Source organism: Abramis brama (genome assembly GCF_963993115.1).
Source record: "Abramis brama genome assembly, chromosome: 13".
In the NCBI taxonomy this organism is placed as follows: domain Eukaryota; kingdom Metazoa; phylum Chordata; class Actinopteri; order Cypriniformes; family Leuciscidae; genus Abramis; species Abramis brama.
This window is the reverse complement of record NC_139975.1, coordinates 2,533,826-2,559,449: the sequence shown is the minus strand read 5'-3', so window position 1 is coordinate 2,559,449 and position 25,624 is coordinate 2,533,826. Positions and strand designations below refer to the sequence as shown.

General features: G+C 36.4%; 2 protein-coding genes across 4 annotated transcripts; one reads left to right on the top strand and one right to left on the bottom strand.

Annotated features, from left to right (window-relative positions):
• Positions 1-190: 190 nt before the first annotated feature.
• LOC311094875 (uncharacterized protein) lies at positions 191-5,903 on the bottom strand. Its single transcript, XM_084133070.1, has 5 exons — positions 5,773-5,903; positions 3,679-4,014; positions 3,054-3,173; positions 2,388-2,459; positions 191-728 (listed from the first exon to the last, which is right to left on the bottom strand). The coding sequence occupies exons 1-5, from the start codon at positions 5,816-5,818 to the stop codon at positions 577-579; spliced, it is 726 nt and encodes a 241-aa protein (XP_083989196.1). The 5' UTR covers positions 5,819-5,903; the 3' UTR covers positions 191-576.
• On the top strand, positions 5,771-24,489 carry ints10 (integrator complex subunit 10). 3 transcript variants are annotated; one of them, XM_084133052.1, is made up of 18 exons: positions 5,771-5,996; positions 10,228-10,344; positions 11,607-11,674; positions 11,759-11,862; positions 12,457-12,596; positions 13,137-13,218; positions 13,304-13,444; positions 13,691-13,862; positions 14,756-14,925; positions 15,496-15,626; positions 16,339-16,492; positions 17,333-17,415; positions 17,786-17,935; positions 18,161-18,269; positions 20,252-20,331; positions 20,710-20,872; positions 21,064-21,157; positions 23,993-24,489. In XM_084133052.1, the coding sequence occupies exons 3-18, from the start codon at positions 11,613-11,615 to the stop codon at positions 24,147-24,149; spliced, it is 1,992 nt and encodes a 663-aa protein (XP_083989178.1). In that variant the 5' UTR covers positions 5,771-5,996; positions 10,228-10,344; positions 11,607-11,612; the 3' UTR covers positions 24,150-24,489. The 3 variants fall into 3 exon arrangements, with proteins under 3 accessions (XP_083989178.1, XP_083989176.1, XP_083989177.1); XM_084133050.1 differs by lacking the exon at positions 5,771-5,996 and adding an exon at positions 22,333-22,401 and having other exon boundaries at positions 10,087-10,344; XM_084133051.1 differs by lacking the exon at positions 5,771-5,996 and having other exon boundaries at positions 10,087-10,344.
• Positions 24,490-25,624: the final 1,135 nt, after the last annotated feature.

Below are 25,624 nucleotides of genomic sequence, written 5' to 3'. Positions count from 1 at the left end.
GAGACAACGGCTGAAGACCATGATGATGATGATGACAGGTGTGGGTAATATAGAGGAGGTGCAGGTGTGGGCCAAGGAGGATCATGGGAACTGTAGTGCAGACAATGACGATGACAGTGAAGAATACAATGACAGTGACAATGAACGTAATGGTGACAGTGTGTGTGTGTCTGTGTGTGTGTGTGTAAGGTGTTAGGGTTAGGCTGTAACGTTTCATTGTTGTTCAACTAACCCCGAGTCATGTAACCGCTAACAGGCAAACATTAGCACTAACAACTTGCTTGAAAAATGTCTACACAGACACACAATAAACAACATAATTTAAATTTGATGAGTTTAACTATAAAGCAGAACTCTAACATCTGCTGTGTTTGCTTTAATTGATCACATGTGGAGTGAAGACTAAACTGAGGAGTTGTTACAACTTTATTTGTTCACATCATTCAGGGTTTGTCCGGTTATATTTGTGTTCTGGATGCATCAGACGCTCAATAACCGCAGCATTGCATCAGTCGGCTCATGACTGGGCCGTTGTGTGTTCAGACTCCCAGTCTGTGTGTTAGTGTTTGATTCACACTAGCGTGTCTGAACCAGGGAATACACACACTCGTCCTGCGTCTGATGCGGCCGCTGGGCGCTGGAGCTGGTGAATGTCACTTCTCCATAATGAACCTCTTCCTCCTTCCTCTTCCTCTTGTTCTGAGAGTTGACGGCGGCATATTCTACATCTGCAGACACAGATAATGAACAGATGAGGTTATACACAAGATTTATGTTAATTAATGTTGAAAGTAAATGATGATGAAGTACCAGGAAAGACTAATCAACAGGGAAAACTACAAAACTACAAACATGGCCACAGGAAGAGGACACAGAAACAACAGGAACATAAACTTCAACATAAAAGTCTCTACAAAACAAGCTCAACACTGGGATCGTGACAATAACTTCTTTTAAATTATTATTCATTAAACATATTTTTTATCCCTATGACAAATAAGTTACTGTATTTGTTTATTTATATATTTACTTTATTTGCACACTTATTTATACTGTATTTAATTTATTCATACTCTTCATTTTATTTATTCTTTCCTTTATTTATTTATATTTATGTATTTCTTTACTTTATGTATTTAAGTTGTTTATACTATTTATTTTATTTGCATATTTATTTATTAATTTATAGTCTTTGATTTATTTATACTGAATTTTATTTATATTATGTTTTATTTGCATATTATGTATACTGTATTTCATTTATTTGCAATTTCATTTATTTGCATACTTATTTATACTGTATTTTATTTATTCATACTATTCATTTTATTTATTCTTTCCTTTATTTATTTATATTGTATTTAAGTTGTGTATACTATTTATTTTATTTGCATATTTATTTATTAATTTATAGTCTTTATTTGATTTATTTATACTGAATTTTATTTATACTGTTTTATTTGCATATTATGTATACTGTATTTCATTTATTTGCGTATTTATTTATACTGTATTTTATTTATTTTTACTATTTTTTTATTTGCATATTAATTTATACTGTTTATTTATTTATACTGTATTTTATATTATTTAACATTTTATTTAATTTGCATATTTATTTACACTCTTTATTTATTTATTAATTTATCCTGTATTTTATTTATTTTTAGGCCTTTGCCTGTACTTATTTTATCTGCATATTTATACTCTATTTATTTTTTACTGTATTTTATAAAAAAATTACTATTTTATTTATTCACATATTTATTAATATTCTTTATTTTATTTGCATATTTATATATTATATATATGTATAAATAAATATGCATATGTATCCTCACACTTTCCTTCTTGCGCTGGATTCCGTGACTCAACGTCAGGACTGTGTGACAAATGGTGTTACAACATTAACAGAAAATAAGCTTGCGGCTTCCTTGTTGGTCGAGTTTCTGCCGAGCCGCTCGTTTTCACTGAAGCCACAGATGCTGTTTTTATCACACAGTCTTTCACTCTACAGTTTTTGTTTTTATTAAAAGCATGCAGTTTGGCTCTGTAACTCAGACATAATATCACAAATCAGACTGGGACTTACAGATGTAGAGTCTGACCTCCAAAACCTGATCAAATCCTTCTATTATTATTTTTTTTGTAAAAGGTTTACATAAAATGTGACCTTTGCTGATATTTCCTATAGTGTTGTTTAGCCTACAACGAGGGCAAGATTTACATTTCACATTGCTACAGTAAACCATTATGCATTATGATCAGTTCCTAAAATTGTGTGTTATTTACTCGTCAAAGCTGATTTTGAATATTTGTGTGAATATATTTTCTGAATCTGTATTTGAGTCCAGACGCTCATTAAAGCCTCCCGATGTGAATCTCACCTTGTTTCTTCTGTTCTTCCTCTCTGTGGTGTTTCTCCAGAGCGACGTGTTCCTTCACACACTCTGAAACATCTGAGAAAACACTGACATTAAGCATCTAATAAAGCAAAAAATACTAAACACCAATATTAAACTATGAGGAAATGTTAAAATCCTTCATTTAAAGCTAACCAATACTGTTTCTGCTTTCACCTGTTTTCTATTAATAACGTGTAAGATGTTATATTTGATGTTTTTCATGCATAAATATAAAAATCTGTCATTATTTACTCAATGAAAAAATATAAACATAGGTCTGGAGCAACATAAGAGTGAATAAATTATATTTACTGTACATATGAAGAGTGCCATCTGAAATTTTCTTCTAGAATGATCATTATTATAAAGCTTGTATATTTAAGTTCAGTAATTTCACTTAAATGACAATTCATAGGTAATTTTCATTGCCATTTAAGTGAAATCACTGAACTTAAATATACAAGCTTGATAAAAATGATCATTCTAGAAAATTTCAGACGGCACTTCTGAAGGCTTTAGCATCTGAACTCTTCATATATTCATTTATCGGATTGTTTTAATTTAAACAATAAAGTGAGTGATGAAGCCAATAATTCAGCAGTGCTGCGATACTAAATTTCACAGATTGATGAACTCAACCGGACTGACTCGCTGTGGGTTTGAGCTGGTTCTTCTTCTTGTAAAAGTAATAAGCCACGATGACCAGGATTATAAGAACTACAGCGAGACATCCCAGAACGACCGGAAGGACGACTGCAGGATCTACACCTGTGGAAGGAAAACACAGGACGAGGTTATTAAGAGTTACACAAAAATAACAGCAAAATATTAATTTGTAACAACACTGTAAAAAAGTTGAATAATCAACTTGAAGGATTAAGTTATTTCAACTTAAATTACATTGAACTGACTTTAAAAAATGAGTTGAATCTTTGAAAAAAAATTGAAAATTGCCATAACTTTTAACATAAATTTACAGTGAACAGCGACTGAATTAAACTACTGTTTTAAAATCAGCTGTTAACACACATTGATCAAGCCGTTATCTGAATATATTGGGCGGGTTGATGTTGTTCTCTAATCTAGATATGGCTCTGATTGTAGTATCAGATTATAAATATTCCAATGAGAGTTTCTGTATGAAGATATGTAGTTGTTTCTGTGTCTTATTATCATTAATCTGTACTTTATGTGTTATTAGCACTGATTTGCATGAGAGTGAGATCGTTGAGAACATGAGATTGTAATGAGTCTGATGAGAGAGTTACTGTACCTTCGACAATCACTTGAAGATCTTTTTTAAATATTTCTGTGCCTTCTGAGTTAAAGACTTGTAAACTGTAAATCCCTGAATCTGCTCTGATCACAGTGTTTATTATCAGAATCCCGTTATTGACTGACACTTCATCATGTCTGTTATTGAAGAGATCACATTCTTTCTTTATACTGTCATTCTTTATTTTACAAACTGGATCTTTATCTTTGCTGCTTATACTCTTTTGTATCGTCAGGTCATATTCTCTAGTGTTCACCAACTGCAGACTGAGTTTGTCTCCGAGAGCAACGTAACAGGGATCAGACTGATGAAAACTGCAGTTAACCTCCAGACCTGAAGAACAAAACACACACACACACACATACACATACACACAAAAAAATATATAAAATATATCTGTAAAATATATCTGTAACATATAAGTATCATTATTTCGGACATTCAGAAGAATGCAAACATCATGTTATAGGCAATAATCACCAGTGACTCTCTCAGCATAAATTAAACTCAGAAAAACAGACACAAATATTTGCACAAAATGAAACTTCTACAGTATAAATGTGAATAAACAGACACTTGATCTGATCTCAGTGAAACATCTGAACTCCGATCATCAATCTCAGACATCAGCGGGCGATCAACGCTTTAGTCGGGTTTACACTTTTACTCACATATGCCAATATTTAAGTGCATACTAATAATTCTACAGTGTTTTGTAGTGAAACTACACTGAAAATTCTTCAAAAAGATTATGCATTTAATTAACCTGAATAAAACAATTAAACAAAACTTTATATAACCATCAATGCTAATAAACAACCTTTATTTTTCAGATGATGGCACTTAAACTGTACACTTTACTTGTCTAATGTATAAATTTTATGTTAAGAAACATCCAAATGATAAGAGCTGATCACTGAAAGGTTCTTGGGAAAACCAAAAATGTTTCTTCAATTCAAAAATCCCCTTTTGAAATCTTTATTTTTAAGATAGTGTGTCATTCGAGACACACCTACTATTACCAGTTACTGTCTGACAACTAAACTTGCTTTTGAAACCCGTAATGTTTCAACACAAAGGTTTATTCGTCATCTCTGGGTGTTTCTTCAGCCTTTCTAGATTTAAAACAAACTCCTTTAAATGACTATTTTCACTCTCTCACTGTTTAAATCGTCTGCTAAAACATACACACATCACAGGAGGATTATAATTTATTATAACCACATTTCACACTTGGTTTAGATCAAAATATATATTAAAGGTAATAATTAACCTGTACTTTACCACTTCCACAAATAATAAACCACACCACAAACATTAAACCAAGGCCCTTTCTACCAAATCAATCCTATTTCTCTTTTTCCTGCCGTCCACTTCTACTCTACTTACGCTACGAACACGGTTGTGACAAATTGCTTATGTTCCTCATTTGTGAGTATAATGTAAATAATACAAATGTAAATATCATGTATTTTCATTGTTATTGCTTGTTACATTACATGTACTTATAACAGTTAATTACAGTACATGTTGTTAATTATTATTACTCAGTACTTAAATATATAATTACTGTAACAATGACAGCTTAAAATAAAGTGTAACCAAAGGTTATTTTAGAAATCTAGGGTTCTTGACTCAACGTTAAAGACGATTTATGTCAAAAAGGTTCTATATAAGGAGAAATATCTTACATGATTGCATGATACTTTCATGCTTAACAGGTTATTTCAGTTTTTATAGTGATAAAGTATGTTAGCGAGCTGTTTAATTCATAAAATTTTATCAAAATAAAAAATTAAATTAAATTAAAATACACCTTTCCCTCATTGAATGTATAGGTTCTATGAATATGCAAATTAGCTCCTTCATAAGGCCATAAAAAGTGCTGGATTTTCACCACAGGGTGACTTTAAACAATAAAACACATGTTTAAAAATAGATCAAAATAAAATAAAAGTATTAAGTATTAATAAAATAAAGTATTAAATGCAAGGTAACCGATTTCAAGGCTGCTGTAAAGTGACCTTCACGTAAGTTGGAAAAACAAGTCCTAGGCCTTGTGCTTTGAGTTTGATCTGAAAGTGGACTCACATGCAGCAGTTTTCAGCATCAGCATCAGTCCAAACATGAGGATCATTTCTAGAGTCCAGAAGAGCCAGTAATCCAGCAGAAGAGAGAAGATGTTTCTCCAGATCCCGACTTCGGTCCGTCTGTGTTCTGGCTCTCACTGAAACACAGCAGAAAAACATCTGACTTTTACAAAGAAAGAAGGAAGAGGAAGTTTCCTCATCTGGGGGGAAGACCAGCAGACGTGGGTCAGCAGTTTCCACTAATACACTTGCAAACAATGGAGACTAAAAATAAATAAATAAATAAGCTCTATATCTTTATCGGCTCAAACGTGCAAATGCGTTCAGAGATTATTCTTAGTCTGAAGAATCATATAAAAGTTCATATGTTCTAGTTATAGTTACAGAAAAGCAACACTATTTCTGCCAGACGTTAAAAGCAGAAGCGCAGAACGGCAGGAGCTTCACCGACCACAAAATAACGCGTCTATAAAAACATGCATGTCACCAGCGTTTAAAACCACTTAATCGGGTAAAATAGACTGAAGCAACAGACCAGAAACTATTACTTTATTTATGAAGAAAATAATGCACACAATTCAAATTGGCATTGCATTTTTACAGCAACAAATGCAGCAAAGATGTTCTAGATATGACCTCACACGAACCTAAGAACAAGTATTAATAGATGTTTCACATCTGCATTCAATTATTTAGATATTCTATAATATATCTTCCTGTCGACATCAACGTTCATGCTGATTTTTTTTAGTCCCTAGTTTTGAAACTGAAAGTGGGCAGCGGTGGCGCTCACAAATACACGTACAAGTTTGTTATTGGCATAATATGTATTTATTTTTATGCATTTCTCACATGATGCAGCACAAGTGTGTGGACTAGTGTTTATTGCACTGTATTGTTAAAAGGCAGTATTTCAGATAAATGCATTTACAGTAAAATACGTATTTGAAATAATAATTTGTATTTAGATAGGTTTTTTTTTGGTATTTTGTACTATTTATTTGTATCGCAGCTTTTAGTGGGCAGGAATTATTGACTCAGAGTGATAAAGAAACATGGACGAATGAGTAATAAAGAGTGGGACGTGCTTGATGTTAAAAAAGAGTTAGCCTATTAAAAGTGCAATATTCTTGAAAAGAGAACTCATATTCAGTATTTGCACACTGACAAACAGCTTTTTGTGCTGGTTAAATGGTGAAATACACACAAAAATATGTAAAAATCTGAGTTTTCTTGTAAACAGTCGGGTTTAGTCTTGAGTGTAAACTGGTGGGAGGATCGGATAAACTCTTAAAGGGGTGGTTGATTATGATTTCACTTTTCTAACTTTAGTTAGTGTGTAATGTTGCTGTTTGATCAAAGCAAAGGGAGATATTTGCTTTTACAGAAATCGCTTTTTAAGGACTACAACAAACTTCTGGTAGAGACTACACGACATTCCTCCCCATTAACCCTACAATTTACATAAACCCCGCCCCCCGGGAACGCGATTTATAGATTATCATGACAGAATATGCTAATCAATGACTAGAAGATAACTACACATCAGATACATAAATTCATCAACTAACCATTCAGAAATGTCCTGTTGCGTCTTCATGTTGTCTCTTCTTCTTGAGTCTCTCCATCATTTTCTAAATCCGGTTTGAACATAAAAGGTTAAAAGTTTTGAAATTTTCAGTGCATGTGTGTGTGAGGTAAAAGAACACGAGCTCTTGAAGCTCCGCCCCCTGTGGCGGTTACAGCAGCTCATTTGCATTTAAAGGGACAGACACAAAACGGTTTTTGCTCACCCTCAAAAAGTGACAATTTTAACATGCTATATAAATATCTGTGGGGTATTTTGTCCTAAAACTTCACATACACACTCTGGGGACATCAGAGACTTATTTTACATCTTGTGAAAAGGGCATTACACCACCCCTTTAAAGTGACAGCAGCCTAATAAAAATGTTAATCAAATTACAAGAGACAAAGAAAAAATCACTAAACTCTCAACTTAATAACCTTTGTAGCTTTAATAAATATCAGTGTGTGTTTAATTCGTACAGTGAGGACTATGCAGTGTTTCATTTTAAAGTTTTTCATCTGATTACTTTATTCAGTTTCTGTATTTCTTACTTCTGTTAGGTAGACCTGAAAAACGTAGCACTCTTTATTTAATTTGTATCTTTCGTTCTATTTTATTTATCTGTCCTATTGCTTGTCTCAAAGTATTAGTATTAGCTAAGTGTATTAGCCTAATTAAAGTCATGTTGAAAAGGCTTATTTGTTCTGCTTCTAAAGTGTTAAAACCGCAATGTTTGTGCGACACCAAGAAGCCAGAGCTGATTCTAAGAAAAGATCGTTTTTGACATGATTAACAAACACAGGCTACTATGATATATAAAATATTGGCAAAGCTCATATACATTGCTTTTCCTCACTAGGGTCCTTCTCCGCTTTCTTTACTCTCCTGGAAATATTATTTTACTCAGAGATATTTGGTTAAAGACTTGTTTATTGTAACTTTGTTACTTACTGTTAAAAGCTGATTATAACTTACAAATGTATCTAAATATTCATTGTTTTATTCTTTTTTATTATTCATTTTAAAAATAATCCATCACTTTTCGGTCTGACCGGATCTCACTAAATACATAAAAAAGTATTTTCTTGCAATAAAACATTTGCAGTTGGTTTGTTATTGATGCAGGGAGGAGATCCAGTCAGATGATTAAGTAAAATTTTATTTCTTAACAGCAGACAATCAAATAATAAATGAAGAGTAAAATAAATTCATCCATAATCAGGATTAAAAGTTTAATAAAGAAACATAAAATGAACAGTTAAAAATCACTTCTAATATTTCTAAGTAAAATATGTGTATATAATATTCTTGCCTAAAGATAATTTAAGTTCAAGGTAAGACTGACCTGTAAGAATTGATCTCGCTATTATACAGTTCCTTATCTAGAACAGAGCTAAGTTCCTCTTTTCATAGTTTATCGCATCGAAACACACAAGACACAAAATATAGGCTGTCTAGTTTTCACAGTCTGAGGTCACACAGCTAAGGTAACGTTCGTTTAGGCTTACTTTATTCTGAGACATTTGAGCATTTGTGGTCTGTCTAGCATTTGTGGTCTGAAACTTACAGACTTTTACCCTCATCTAAACAGCAAGCGCAAAAGTTTTGAGATATAAAAACATTTGAGGCACAAATATGAATTAAAGAAAAGCATTAAACATACATTTCACATGATATAGCTGAATGATTAATGATAAAACATAAGCAAATGATAAAACATAAGCAATACATTTTCTTTTTCTGATTCTTGATTAGTAATGTAAAAGGTGTTTATGCATGTTTGATCTGTGATCAGCGCCTGGCGATTAAATCCTCTCCTGTGGCCTCATAGTAAAGTAATAATCATTGTATTACACTTCATAATATCGTCAGAAGTAGTACTAATACTAATGTATTACAGGTACTAGGCTACTTTAGGTACTTTTTACCTACTGTGAATTCAGACATACTTCTTTTGTCACATAGGCCTACTGTTTTTGCCTACTATATGAGACCCAGGATCACAAGTAGCACGGGTGTATTTGTGGCAAAAGCCAACAATACATTGCATGGGTCAATATTATCGATTTTTCTTTTATATAAATATATAAAACATTTATTTTTGTGAGTGAATGCAGCACAATCGCGAACATAAATGGACAACTTTAAAGGCGATTTTATCAATGTTTCGATTTTTTGCACCCTCAGATTCCAGATTTTCAAATAGTTATATCTCGGTCCAATATTGTCCTATCCTAACAACCATACATCAATGGAAAGCTTATTTATTCGGCTTTCAGATGATGTATAAATCTCAATTTCAGAAAATTCACCCATGTGACTGGTTTTGTGGTCCAGGGTCACATATCGTCACCTTCCTAAAATAATGGCCTAAGTCATTTTTTGACAAAAATATTTTTTTTGCATAAGTCATCTCCTCATGATGCTGTCCACCTCTGGTAAAATCCCCACATCCTCAGTTGAACAGATCATGCAGTTCTACCCCTGTAGTGTAATGGCCTATGTCAAGAGTGTGACTTAGGCCGTTTTATTTGGCCTAAGTCAAAAGATTTTACAAGCAATTTTAAAATTTTAAAAGGCAAGTTATTTTATAAGTTATTGAAGTTATTTTTAATTTTCTGAGAAACCTGAAAAATGACTTAGGCAATTATTTTAGGAAGGTGACGATATAGTAAGCGATTTCGGTGAAGTCTGTGCGTTTCACTGAGTTGGGAAAAGAGACTTTTATTTTGAAACAAAGGAGAGGACCCGGTTCCACCCGGAAGTTAAACACTCGGCGGTCGCCCCGGTGTTTTTTAGTCTGTGCTTTAGTCTTTGAACATCTGAGGGGTTTTATCTTTATTTTACTTATTTGTCCCCCGTTAACGGGAACAAATGTCCGCGCAGGGCGACTGTGAGTTCCTGGTGAAGCGCGCGCGCGAGCTCGTGCCACAGGACCCGTATGCAGCGAAAGCCTGGCTGATCACCGCGCGTACCCTCTATCCCACAGACTTCAACATACAGGTGATGACACACACACACACACACACACATACACACACACACACACACGCACACACACACACACACACACACACGATCATATACAATAACAACCCCACTGCACACATAATTCAGTGCTCTAGCTCAGGGGGTTTCAGTCTTCTAGAATGAGCTCTTTTCTCACAGTGTCTGAAACGGTTCGATTAAAGGTACAATATGTAATTTCTCGCCGCCAGAGGTCGCATTTTCAAAACAATAACAAAGACGCAGCTTGATGACACTATGAAGGAGAGTGGAACTATGGGAGAATGTGTTTTCACTATCCAGAGATGAATAGAATTCACAAATCATATAAATTATATATCAGCTAATAAATTAGTTTTTGTATTACCTGTAAGTTACGTTTCATAAAACGTAAAAATCTTACATATTGCACCTTTAAGGATTCCGTTTCTCTAAACCCCGCCTTTCCGAGAGCTGCTCTGCTCTGATTGGTCAGATGTCACAGTCTGTTGTGATTGGCCAACCCCTATATTATAAATAAATGTAAAATATTATTTGGAAAATATTTTGATTCTTTTAGGCTCACTATACAGTACTGTACTGTAGGACTGTCAAATAAAATTTCGAATTCAGCACTCGCTCATATCAAGTTGAGCGTCTGGTGTTTTTGACAAACATGTAGATGTAGTGAGTAGAAGTGGATAGTAAGACACAGTTTTATGCACTATTTTATCCTAATTTTCCTTGCATGCACATTAAGGAAATTATATTTTATTTAAGAACAATTGTTTGAAAAATTAATGCAAAGTGAATGTCATTTCATTTCAATAAAAAATGCGATGATTTTATTTGGTTTATATTTGCTTATGTCGCTCACTTGCGTCCTCTTGTGGGCATAGGAGACAATACAGTACTTTTTTCCTCTAAGTATTGCCTTTAAAATAAGAATATAATTCGAATTTTGCTAATATTTAAGAAAGAAATTCGAATTTAGCTTTTCAGCCGTTTTGACAGCCCTACTGTACTGTTAGATTTAATGCTTCTTTATTTAATTAATTAATTCAAATTTATTATTTAGTTATTTTATGTATTTTAGTTTAGTTTAATCTTCCAATTGGTGTGCATGCAGACAAGCATCGATTCCCAGGGAATACATGGACTGATTAAATGTCTTGAATGACTTGTAAGTTCATATGCAAATCTGAATGTGAGAATGTGCAGTGTGTTTGCATGCAGTTTCGTGTCTGATGTGTGTGTGTGTTATGTTCATGTGTGTGCAGTATGAGATGTACAGCATCGAGCGCAACGCCGAGAGGACGGCCTCCGCCGGCAGACTCCTGTACGACATGTGAGTCCACACTACACACTTTCACTCTGGATGAGTTCATGATTTCCGGCTTCTGTCGTTTAAAGTTGTTTTTCTGGTTCGCAGATTCGTGAACTTCCCCGAGCAGCCGGTGGTCTGGCGTGAGATCGCGGTGATCACGGCGGCGCTACGAAACGACAGCCAAGACAAACACGCACAGTTTCTCAAAGGTGTGTGACCCACACCAAAATGTGTTATTTATATATTTATATTATGTGTTTTAAAGGCTGTTTCTGAGTCTCCTACAACAGGTTTACATTCATCCAAGTTCAAAAACACTTTATTTCCTCATAATATCCAGTGCAGCGTCAGCTCTTTTCTCTCAGTGTCTGAAACGCTTCCATCAAAGATTCAGTCTCTCTAAGCCCCGCCTCTCTGAGAGCTGCTCTGCTCTGATTGGTCAGACGGCTCAGTCTGCTGTGATTGGTCAGAAACCAAACGCTCATTATCATATCTGAATCTCAGCTCTTGACGTGATACGAACAGTATAGAGTCGGTTATTGTCTCTTTTAGGACACAATAGATTTATTTGTGATGTACTTTGCAGACCTTTTACATTCACAAACAGCTTTAATATTTACACACTACATGAAAGGTAATTTTTGAAAAGGCATAATAGGGGAACTTTAATAATAATAACAACCGTAGTGTGTTTAATAACATGTAGTTATAACTAGTTAATAACTATTGTACTGTTGTTGAATAACATGCATGTGATAATTGTAGTTTCTTCAGTAATTGTGCATGTGTGTGTGTGTGTGCAGGTGTTTTTGAGACTCTTCCAGGTCCAGTTCAGTGTAAGATGCTCCTGAAGGCCACAGAACAGTGTTTCAACACGCTGGAGAAAGCAGAGATGCTGCTGCTGTTACTCAAGAGATTCCCGGAGTCCGTCGTTCAGCATGGAGTGAGTGCAATCATCACACACACACACACACACACACACACCGATCCTTCTTTCTTACATCAATATATTTCATTTATTTGACAGAAACAGTGCTCATTAATGAACACAAACAATACTGTAAATGAGTTATTATAGGCTAATATTCACCTGCTCTCTGGTCATTTCTTAAGAAAACAACCTGAATTTAAATAAAACTCTGAATAAATAAATAATATATAAAAATAAACTAAATAAATAAACTAAATAAAAGTCCTTTTTTATGTAAAGCACTGAATTACCATTGTATAAAATGTGCAATATAAATAAGTTTGTTTGAAGGCTCTCACACATATGTTTAAAACATGTTAAACACACAAACTAATAATTATTTTGAGGGTCGATGCATAAACGTTTGAGAAATAATTATTTTTTCAACCTAATACAAACCCTGCTTGACCTTTGACCCGATAACCGCAATATTGTAACACTGCGATACTGACAAGCCAACCGCGAAATTCCTTCACGTGACAGCCCCACTCTGACCCTTGACCTCTCTTCCAGGTGAGTTTGGGAGAGTCCCTGTTAGAGGCGGAGTCTGTCGAGGACCTGGACACGCCCGTCAATTGCTTCAGGAAGTTGTTCGGTACAAATTTATCATCTCTTCATTATTGTATTTTCGTGTTTTTGTGCTTATTTTCCCTGAGCAATTCTGTTGGTCTCGTTCTCAGTGTGTGACGTCCTGCCGCTGATTCTGAATAATCCGGAAATGTGTCTCCCCGTCAGTCTGCTGTATAAGTACATGCACAAAGCAGCAGAGTTTTACATTTGCTACGTCACAAAGGAGCCGTCGGCGGACGGACAGATTCAGGGTAAACACATGCAATTGCATTTCATTCTGCAACTGCTCTATTAATTTGCATACTGCAGAAATAGTGTGTTTTCTAAAGTAGTGCACATTTTTATTTAGTTAATTGCGCTTTATACGAAACAGATTTTTACACAGCAGCTTCATAGAAGTAAACCGGAAAATAACACCATTAGTGGTGCAAAGTTCATCAGTTATGAAACAGGCAACAGTGTCTATTCCAGTAACATTCTATTTCGTAATTGGTCAGGCTCACAGGAAGTGGGCGGTCTGAAGTCTCCAGGAAGGGGGCGGAGTCAGCGTGTTGTGATTGGCGGGCTGTCGGAGAAGTCGTCAGTGGTGGCGGAGCCGTGGGAGCGGATGCTGGAGATGGTGTGTGTCGTCGGCTCGCTCTGTGATTGGCAGGGAGAGAAAGGAAGCCGGTGAGGATCTGTGAAACGATGTCATAGGGCTCTATGCAGGGTCTAAAGCGCACGGCTCTAGTGTACTTGGGGCCCGAATCCACTTTTGCTAGTTTAAGGACAGGAAAAATGGTCGCGCTCCCGGCGCATGGTCTAAAAGTGTTGTCCTTATTCTCTTAATGAGTAATGGGTGTGTTTTGGGCGTAACATGCAATAAACCAATCAGAGTCTCGTCTCTCATTCCCTTTATTTACATGGAGGAATTTGCAAGCGGAAAAACTGAATGATTCTCCATAGAGCAAACGGATCTGCTCGTGCACAAGGTTAAAGTGTGTGTGTATGTGTAAGTGTTAAAGCGCAAGCAGGACATCTACGGGACAAGCCAGATTCCACCATGTCTATACGTACACAATATTAATCTTTTACATTGTAATCTTTATATTTTTAATATTTGGCATGTTTGTGTGCTGCTGCACGTCCCTGTGTGTGTAATAAGTAGAGTGTGTGTGTGTAATAAGCAGAGTGTGTGTGTGTAATAAGCAGAGTGTACGTGCGTTGTGACCCGCCTATAGGCGCACATTACTAACGCGCTTTTTAAATAAATAAAAAAATACTGAACCCTGCTCTAAAGTCAATGGCTCAGTCTATTTCTGTTCCTCAAAATAGAAAGCAATTCGCCTGAACACACACCTGGTTTTCAGACCAGCAGGCCATGGGCGCACAAATGCATTTGCTATTTAAACAATGTGACGCAGGACGTGAAAATGAAAACTGCGTCGGGCTGAAACTAGCAAAACACACTTGCGTTGCGCCTGGAGCTGCATTGCACCGGGTGTATGATAGTGTCCATAATGATTGATGCGTATGATCAGCTCTTATTACTCTCTCTCTCTCTCTGTGTGTGTGTGTTGCAGGTCGTACTCGGAGCTCCTTCAGCGTGTAACGGAGTTGTGTCGGTACATGTCTGCTGCGGATGGAGAAGGTTTTTCCCGCTGCTGTGGTCAGATCGTCACCTGCTGCTCACTGGTGCTGTTTCACTGCGCGTTTCACTACGTCTCGGCCGTGCAGCCGTCACTCTTCCAGGGTCAGTGAGTGTGTGTGAGTGAGAGTGAGAGTGAGAGAGTGTGTGTGAGTGAGAGTGAGAGTGAGAGTGAGAGTGAGAGAGAGTGTGTGTGAGTGTGTGTGCAAACATTGACATTCACTTGTATGACTTGCAAAAATGCAAACTGATCAAACACAAGTAACATCTAAATTGTGGTATTGTCATTTTTTTAGTGGTACCGTGCAACAGACATCTATTGTTTTTTGTTAAATTTTGTTACAATATTATCATCATTTAATATTCCACATTATTTACTCAACAATTTGTATAAGGGAGAAAAAGTAGATGTATTTAACAACATATGGAATCATATATACTAATATATATATATATATATATAGTATATTTATATATTCACATAGAAAACAGTTTTTTTAAATTGTAATAAAACTTTACAGTGTTTTTACTGTATTTGTGATGATGATATAAATACAGCCTTGCTGAGCAGAAGAGACTTCTTTCCAAATATATATTTTATATATTTTAGTTGTGATTCATTAATCTGTCTGTCTCTGTAAGCTGTAGAAATGTAATGGCCAGATGTTGTTTCAGGCCACGGTTCTCTGAGCTCGAGTCCCTGGGTTCTGCTGGAGGATCTGTCGAGTGTTTACACTGATGTGGAAGTGGAGCGAAAGCACGCGCACAAGAAACGCAAGCTGGCCGACGGACGAGAGAAAACCATGGTGAGTCTCAGAGGTCAAAGTTTATTGGTCATTATTACACAGCTCTGTGGAATACTTGATTCTGATTGGTCAATCGCGCCATCCAGTGGTAAGTTATTCCCAGATAACAACCGCTGAGAACAGAAACACAGGCTCATCGGGTCACTGAAGTCAGCAGCGCTATACACTCGCTAGGAACGGGTTTTCTTCGTGGAAGTTTTGCATTTGGTGAGCTAATAAAATATTAAAACTCAGTCAGATCAATATTTTGTGTACAGTATACCGTATCTCTTAAATGTCCGTCTAGTTTGAACTTGCCGCGCTAGAAACTGCTCTCTCCACGGAAGCTTTGCGTTTAAAGACCTAATAAAGTATTTAGATCAAAATATCAGATCAGTATTTCGTGTCTAATTATTTACTTATGTGACAAGTAGCCGTGTAATAAGCGGGATAATGAACATCCAGCCGGTTGTTATTTCAGAATAAACCCCCTTCAGGTGTGTGTGTGTGTGTGTGTGTGTGTGTGTGTGTGTGTGTTTTTGTGTGTGTGTGTGTGTTTGTTCTCAGAATAAACCCTTTCAGGCTGTTGAAGACCTGATCCTGATCTCCCTGTCGGGTTTATTCTGAGATAACAACCGGCTGGATGTACATTATCCCTTACTTATTGTTGAGGTCAGTTCTGTGTGGATGTATGTGGTGTACATCAGTTCTGTGTGTGTGTGTGTGTGTATAGAGCTCTGATGATGAGGACGTGTTGGCCAAAGGCAGAGGGCGGCACATTGTGGTGAATAACACAGAGATGTCGAGTTGGGCCGAGACCTTGGAGCACTTCCGTACAGCCAGAGAAAGCTGGGATCTGCTGCACTCACACCAGAGCCTGGAGACAGGTATATCTGTCTGTCTATCTGTCTGTCTATCTGTCTGTCTGTCTGTCTGTCTGTCTGTCTGTCTGTCTGTGTCTGTCTGTCTGTCTGTCTGTCTGTCCAAATATTCAAAGTTCACTCTTAAAGGGATAGTTCACCCAAAAATGAAAATTAGCCCATGATTTACTCACCCTCAACTCATCCTAGGAGCCATTCACTGCCATTATAAAGCTTGGAAGAGCCAGGACATTTTTTAATATAACTCTGATTGTATTCGTCTGAGAGAAGAATGTCATACACACCTAGGATGAGCTCAGGGTGAGTAAAGCATGTGCTAATTTTCATTTTTGGGTGAACTAACCCTTTAATCAGCAAGACAAATATAAAATTGTGCCTTCCTAGGGCTGTCAAAACGGCTGAAAAGCTAAATTCGAATTTCTTTCTTAAATATTAGCAAAATTTGAATTATACTTTAATTCTAAAGGCAATACTTAATGTTAGAGGAAAAAAGTACTGTATTGTCTCCTATGCCCACTAGAGGACACAAGCGAGCGACATAAGCAGATATAAACCAAATAAATCATCGCATCTTTTATTAAATGAAATGACATTCAATTTTTAAAGAACATTAACTTGTATTAACTTAAATTAAATAGAATGCAAGGAAAATGAAGTTACAATAGTGCATGAAACTGTGTCTGTGCATAACCTGAGAAAACACACTTCAAAATCTAATTTTTATTTGACAGCCGTAGTCCTGACTCACACTGGTAACTTTTTTTTAACAGCTGCTAATATATTCCACGAGTCATAATTAGTTTTAAACCGTAAATGAGGACTTCTTGTGTCATTGGTTTATTCCAGAGTTCGCTAAGATCTGCTCAGCGTGGAAGACTGAGATGTGGTTGTGGTTTCGGATCTTTCTCACAGATATGCTCATTTATCAGGTATGATCTGGGTTTGATGATTTGTTGTTTGTTGCTTGATTGATTGATAATAGAGATCATATCTTAAGTCATATATTCATGTTAACTCTTTATATTATCAACCGCTAGATCTTGCTCTTTTGTGGAGAAAACGCTGCTCACTAACTAATGTTAGTTCAAAGCAAATTAGTTCATTCAGATTCACAAATCAATCTAAATGAATCTGAATATTATTTTATTCCAGCTTTAGATTAATTAACAACAATATTTGTAATAGTTTAGTTTTAGTTAACGATAATAACCCATAGGAATAAACATTTTAAGGTCATTTCTGTGGCAAAAGTTTTGTTAAAGTTATTCTTTATTGGTTTGTGTGTGTGTGTGTGTTCAGGGTCAGTACCGGAAGTCTCTGTCCAGTCTAGCTCTGATGTCATCACTGCAGAACCAGAACCAGAACTCCCTCTCGACCTCCTCAAACCTGGAGACGCACAGAGCCATTATACAGCAGGCCTCCTGTCACTACGCCCTGGGAGAGTACAGGGTAACACACACACACACACACACACACACTCTCTCTCACACACACACACACGTACTCAGACTCAGACACACATATGCACACTCACACATGCACACTCACACGCACTCACACACACACGCACTCACACACACACACGCACTCACACACACTCACACACACACACACACACTCATCAGCCTGCCTGTTCTCAGTGTGTCTCGTCTCCTTCCCGCTGTGATTGGTCAGATGGCGTGTGAGAAGCTTCTAGAAGTGGTCGCTGGTCTGACGCCCCAGAATCAGGACGCAGTGAAGAGCATCGAGGAGCAGCGCAAACCCCGGAGCAAAACCAGGAAAGGTGTGTGTGTGTGTGTGTGTGTGTGTGTGTGTGTGTGTGTGTGTGAGAGAGTGAGTGTCTCTGCGGCGACAGACCGTCATACAGCATATACTGTATATGTAAAACTCAAGCCTGTAGCAGCGAAACGTCTGCGCACAGTTCGGCACTCACTCCAGCAGCACATGCATTTATTTTAAAGGGGTGGTGTAATGCCCTTTTCACAAGATGTAAAATAAGTCTCTGATGTCCCCAGAGTGTGTGTGTGAAGCTTTAGCTCAAAATACCCCACAGATATTTTTTTATAGCATATTAAAATTGACACTTTTTGAGGGTGAGCAAAAACGCGCCACTTTTGTGTCTGTTCCTTGTAATGGATTTTTTCTAATCCTGACTATCTAGCGACTGCAAATCGACGCTTAATAAATAAATCTGTCGTGTCTACTGATCGACACTTAATAACCTTTATACTCTAGCTCTTTGCGTCTTCCGTCGACAACTGGCAGAGTCTCTTACCCTAACTTCTTTCCTGCGCAGCATAAATAACAAAAGAGACAGACTTCAGTAAATGTCCCTCAGATGGTTTATTCAAACGGCCGGGAGTTCTCGAGCAATACTCAGAGAACCTCGACCCAACAGAAGAACACAACAGGCTTTATAGGGTAAAGCCAGACACATCAAAATAGTATCATCATGACTAACATGTCAAGCTCTATCAATATGATTGGTTAAATTGTTTAAAGCAAGCCCCCCCTCCTTTCATTACCCTTTGTTAGTGACCTCAGCAAAATATCAAAAACATTGTAAGGGGTTTATATTCCAGTCAATCATTTCACAATACAGTCAAAGAACAGAACATTGAGTCCAAAGTTCGTCTGATGGCTACATCCTAAATAAAAGGAAGTAAGAATTATTTTGTTTTATTGTTAGATCTGGAATGGAAAGTTAGTCACCATCAGACAACAAAATGGGAAGTGTGATAAAGGTTTATCATAAGTTTAAAATCTAAAGTCAGATTTCCATGGTTAGTAACATAATTAATCTTATCTATAAAAAATCCACCGCACCCTTTAAATGCAAATGAGCTGCTGCTCCCGGCACAGTGGGCGGAGCTTCAAGAGCTTGTGTGTGTGTGTGTGTGTGTGTGTGTGTGTGTGTGTGTGTGTGTGTGTGTGTTAGCATCTTCGATTACCTCACACAGACTTTTAGCCTTTTATGTTTAAACCGGAGTCAGAAAGATGGAGAGACTCAAGAAGAAGTGACAACATGTAGAAGCAACAGGACATTTCTGAATGGTTAGTTGATGAATTTATGAAGCTGATGTGGAGTTATCTTCTAGTCATTAATTAGCATATTCTGTCTTGATAATCTATAAATCGTGTTCAGGGGGCGGGGTTTATGTAAATTCTAGGGTTGGTGATGTCACTAACCCGGGAGGAATGTGGTGTAGTCTCTACCAGCCGTTTGTTGTAGTCCTTAAAAAGCGATTTCTTTAAAAGCAAATATCTCCCTTTGCTTTGAACTTTGAGCGCTGTAACTTTGCAGATGTTGTTTATGATCAAACAGCAACATTACACACTAACTAAAGTTAGAAAAGTCAAATCATAATCAACCACCCCTTTAATTAAACCGACTTTGTGGTATCGATGGTGTTTCGACATATCATGCGGCTCTAACAGTGCTAAGTGTGCATCAAGTCCTGTCATCTAATTAATATTCATGAGGCAAGTTTTTACAGTAATAGGAACTTTATAGTAATATCTCTCTCTCTCTCTCTCCCTCTCTCTCTCTCTCTCTCTCTCCCTCTCTCTCTCTCTCTCTCTCTCTCTCTCTCTCTCTCTCTCTCTCTCTTCCTCTCTCTCTCTCCCTCTCTCTCCCTCTCTCTCTCTCTCTCTCTCTCTCTCTCCCTCTCTCTCTCTCTCTCTCTCTCTCTCTCCTCTCTCTCTCTCTCTCTCTCCCCTCTCTCTCTCTCTCTCTCTCTCTCTCTCTCTCTCTCTCTCTCTCAGGTAATGATCTGAGGCTCGTCCCCTGCACCAGTAAATCCATCCTTCCTTTCTGTCTTCAGCTGATGCTGGCGTGTTTCAAGGTACTAGATCTGCGTAAGCTCAACATTTCAACTCAAGATTCGGGTTCATAATCCGTTTTGATTCAAGATTCAAGATTAAAACAGCTTTATTGGCATGGTGAAAGAAATCTTTACAGTGGCAAAGCATTAATAACACTATACAATAAAAAAAATTATACATATATATTAATAATACAATAATAATAATGAAGAAAAAATTTAAATTCAGCAAGAAAATGAACACAGCAATAAAAATGTTTAATCTTCTAATATTTATAACAGTCTCTAGTATATCTTCTAATATATATATATATATATACATGTATGTCTCTAGGCATATAGTGAGTGTGTTGGTAGCACACGATAATAATTGTGAGTTATGTTTTGTCTCTCTCTAAGCTGAGGGCTTTCACAGACAACAGAGATGACCTCGCTCTTGGTCATGTGATCGTTCTCCTGCAACACGATTGGCCACAGGGTGAGAATCTCTTCCTGAAGGCGGTGGATAAGATCTGTCAGCAGGGCAGTTTCCAATACGAGAACTTCTTCAACTATGTCACCAGTATCCTTCCCGTTAAACAATCTTCCTAAGGCTTGTATTGCGCACACATTTTATATTCTCATATTAAAGACTACTGAAAATTAACATTGTAGAGCCTGACATATGAAACAACAGTCCAATAATTACAGTCATAATTCATAACGAATGTATTTTCATGAGAATGTTTGTCCTTGACCAGCTTTCTCCACTAGATATTGACATGTTAGAAGAGTTTGCTTACCTCCGTACAACAGAAGGTGGGCGTGTCCAGCTGGAGCTGCTGCCCAATCAGGGGATGCTTATCAAGTAAGTCCCGCCCACATCACACACACACATCAGCCATTAGACCTGGAAATGATGACGTCTCTCCCTCCTTTCTGCTTCCTCTCTCCTTTTGTTTTGGACATAATGAATCGGCTGCGGTTACGATGAACAACCATTAGCGAGTTTTCCTTACCCTGCTTTCTGATTGGCTCATTAGAAGTGTTTATGTTCTCCAGACGCTTTTTTTTTTCTTTTTTTTCAGGCATTTATGATCAGTTTTATGGGCTGTGTCTGAGCTGAGGTCTGTTTAGGGTCGGGAAACGAGAGCATAGTTTAAAAAAAATGAATCAAACAAAACGACTTACAGATATAAATCATAAAGTATTACTTTCATCATGTCCAATTTGAAATGAAGCAAAAGCAAATCTCAAATTATTATTTTATTGTCATTAAGATACTATCATTTTTATTAATAATTTGAATTGGGTTTTATTTTTATATTTTCCATTTTATTTTATTTTAGCTAAAATTTGAGTAATTTTGTTTTTGTTGTCTCATTTTTATTCGTTATGTCTATATTTTTAATTAATTTATATTAATTTTTAAATTATTAATATGTTTAGCAAAAAAAAATTATGTTTAAGGTTTTTTATGTTTTATTATTATTTTAAATACAGTAAATAATTAGATCAGATTATGTATCACTCTTCATATAATGGCATTTCACCACATAAATAATGAAATATTGATTTGAGAAGAAACCGTTTTAAAATCATATACTCTAATCAAATCTCAACTTCTCAAATCAATATTTCATTACTGATCATGTCATCATTTATGTGGTGAAAAGCCAATTATACACTTCAACACTGTTACCATAGGCCTATTAATACTGATGTCTTCCGGTTTGATTTTACAGTAAATATAGTCGATAACTGAGGCTGCGTTTAATTAAACGAGAGAGAGAGAGTGTGTTCATCTGCGGTGTATAGAAGCCATTATACAGCATTGCTGTTGACATCATTATCGGCCAATAACTGGCCTCGGAATGTTGCGACTGACCAATCAGAACCAAGCATCTCAGAGAGGCGTGTCGTATCTCCTGACGAGGCGTTTGTTCCGCTGTGGGAGTGTGTGAGCTGTGGTAGAGCTGGCGGTGCGTTTGAGGTCAGCCCCGTCACTCGAGGTGCTGATGAAATGGTGTTTGCTGTCCGTAGGAACCCCAGCCCCGCCCTGGGGGTGGAGTTAAACACCCTGATGCTTCCAGGGGCTCAGAAGGCTGACAGGTACCCCGCCCCCTTCATCGAAACCCCGCCCCCATCATCGAAACCCCGCCCCCAAACTCCTCCCAGCCTGCTCATGCGTTTACATTCTCCTCCTTTTAGTTCTTTTCACTGGGTTTTCATTCTGTTCAAGCATTTTCATTTTGCAAGATTGTTCCTGTTCTCATACGGCTCCTTTTCTTTGTGTTTTACTCAAATGGCTGTGAAGTCTTTGAAGAACGTTGTTTTGTTTGTTTGATGACATTGTGTTTGTTGTTTTCATTGAATATCAGCGTTTTACATTTTTATGAGTGAATCTCACAGGAAATGTCGAGAAACGTCCGGGTCATATTTCACCCCGAGGATCCAAAGAAATTAATAATGCATAATGAAAAACAACCCATTTGCATTATTTTCCTGACTGAATGTGGAAAAAGTCTGATTCTCGTTATTGAAATGCTAAATATATTTTTATATAAATTGTAAACGTGTTTGTGAAGGACAAGTGAAAGTAGAGCTGCACGATTCTGGATAAATTGAGATCACGATTCTCCCACGATTCTAAACAACTAAACAAAATAAAAATCTAAAATGTTTAATTAATCTAAATAAATTATTTAAAAAAATCTGTTTGAAGGAATGATTCAATGACTCACTTAAATATCTCACTTGTTTCAGAACTATACGAATCCGTGTTTTTTAATGAATCTCTTGAGTGAATGATTCAATGACTCACTCAAATATTTCACTTGTTTCAGTACTGGATGAATCCGTGTTTTTGAACGAATCTCTTGAGTGAATGATTCAATGACTCACTCAAATATTTCACTTGTTTCAGTATTGGACGAATCCGTGTTTTTGAACGAATCTCTTGAGTGAATGATTCAATGACTCACTCATATTTCACTTGTTTCAGTACTGGATGAATCCGCGTTTTTGAACGAATCTCTTGAGTGAATGATTCAATGACTCACTCAAATATTTCACTTGTTTCAGTACTGGACGAATCCGCGTTTTTGAACGAATCTCTTGAGTGAATGATTCAACGACTCACTCAAATATTTCACTTGTTTCAGTACTGGATGAATCCGTGTTTTTGAACGAATCTCTTGAGTGAATGATTCAATGACTCACTCAAATATTTCACTTGTTTCAGTACTGGACGAATCCGCGTTTTTGAATGAATCTCTTGAGTGAATGATTCAATGACTCACTCAAATATTTCACTTGTTTCAGTACTGGACGAATGCGCATTTTTGAATGAATCTCTTGAGTGAATGATTCAATGAACAATACATTTTTAAGAGTCACTTGTCGCCACCTACTGGTGTAACGATGCAATCAATACAATTGTTATTTGACCTCCATATTTAGCCTTTATTTGACGTGGAATATGATCCAGACTTTCTTTGTGAGGTTCACCCTTTTATGTATTTTCTGCCACAGTATTTGTGTGTGTGTGTGTCCAGTGTTTTGTTGGACGAGCTGTGTACAGCTCTTATGGCTCTGAATGTGGAGAAACTGCTGTTTTGTTTGTTTAATTTCAGTTCTTTCTGTACTTTGAGACCCGTATCAGCTCTGTGTGTCTTCACACGCCATGTGTCTGTTTTCATAGACATCACACCGTAACTCGAGGAATCACCAAAGGCGTGAAAGAGGATTTTCGGCTGGCGATGGAGCGTCAGGTGTCGCGGTGTGGAGAAAACCTGTTCACGGTGCTTCATCGTTTCTGCATTAATGAAAAGATCATCCTCATCCAGTCATTACCCTGAGCGACTCGTGTTTCAGTCGGATGTATCAGTTCTGCTTTGTTACTTTACATTCTTATGATGTAAGAGGACATGATAACAGACATGTTTTTTTTAAACATCAAGCTCTAGACATGTTAAAAGTCACATCCAGCAGAACTCATCGTTTTATTTGAGGTATTAATTAACAAACAATAAAAAAAGATTCAGCATTTCCATATTCTTTGTCTGTAAATGGAGATTGCACTGTTAAATTTATGTTTTTTTACATTGCATTGTTGTACAATACTTAATGAACTCGACTGTGTTTTGTGTGATATAATGTTTGCTGGCAGTTTATAATAAATAAAACAGTGTTTCTCTATAGTTGTGTACTGAGATTTTTCATTAATGCTCTGCTCTAGTCAATCATTTTATCCCTTAAAACTCATCTTTGATCCCCAAAATTACATATTTAAACATTTTTTCCTTTAATTTTTTTTTCATGCCTTAAAATATCTTGAATGTAACTCGACACCCTTGCCCCATTCGGTATTCGCGGTTCTATGAATATGCAAATGAGCCCCGCCTCCACTCACTCAGCTCAGAGATCCACTGGTTGACGATCACACGTTGATCTGATTGGTTACAAGGTAGTTTGTGACGTCAGAAACACCAGCGATTTCAAAGCGTGTTTTTGAGACTGTCTTTGGTTCACTGCAGTTTAAGGAGGAAATACTCAGCAATGCTGTCGACTTATGAATTTACACATGGTTTGTCTTAAAGCGTATTAAAAACACCACATAGACATATAAACAACATTAAAAGCTGGATTTTCACCACAGGGGGACTTTAACCAATGAATTTGCATGACTTCTCCAGTTGTTTGTGATTCACTGCAAAAGGATGAAAGATAAGGATTTGTAAAAAAAAAAAAAAAATGTTCTCTCAAATTCCACCTGATAAAATATTTTAGAGCTTGGCATGATCAGTAAAATGTATATTCATATAAAAAATACCCATTCATTTTTAGGATTTTATTAATGCACATGACTTTTCTAGTACGTAATGACTATATAGAGTTACAGACTAAATTAAATGATTAAATGCATAATGGCATGTTGCATAAAAAACTGCATAAATACATATGCTTTATAAATAAATTTAGCTTTTCATGTTACATGAAAAAGGACATGAAATATGTCTTAAAATCATGAAATATGAAGTACACCTTGATGCAGATGATATAAAACTAATCAATATATCACAAATTAATTAAATGCATTGTGAAATGTTGCAATAAATCAATTTTTGCATGAAATGTAACATAAAAAGTGACCGGAAATATGACATTATATGAATTAAATGAAAATAGAAACAACAACATGAAATTTGCATTGAAATTAGTATTTTTACCTTAACATATCAAAGTCTAGAGGACGAGGTCTAAATAATTGCTTTGTTTTTGAGTATAGAAATTGAGCTGAATTATTACGTGTTGCAAGCTTTGTTAATGTTAA

Coding starts and splice junctions, on each gene's coding strand:
- LOC311094875 (XM_084133070.1), bottom strand. CDS start 5,818: ATGATCCTCATGTTTGGACTGATGCTGATGCTGAAAACTGCTGCAT. Junction 3,174..3,678: donor TCTTCAAGTGATTGTCGAAG/GTACAGTAACTC, acceptor TTCCTTCCACAG/GTGTAGATCCTGCAGTCGTC. Junction 729..2,387: donor GGAAGAACAGAAGAAACAAG/GTGAGATTCACA, acceptor CTGTGTCTGCAG/ATGTAGAATATGCCGCCGTC.
- ints10 (XM_084133050.1), top strand. CDS start 10,216: ATGTCCGCGCAGGGCGACTGTGAGTTCCTGGTGAAGCGCGCGCGCGAG. Junction 12,597..13,136: donor AGTCCGTCGTTCAGCATGGA/GTGAGTGCAATC, acceptor CCTCTCTTCCAG/GTGAGTTTGGGAGAGTCCCT. Junction 22,402..23,992: donor GGGGCTCAGAAGGCTGACAG/GTACCCCGCCCC, acceptor CTGTTTTCATAG/ACATCACACCGTAACTCGAG.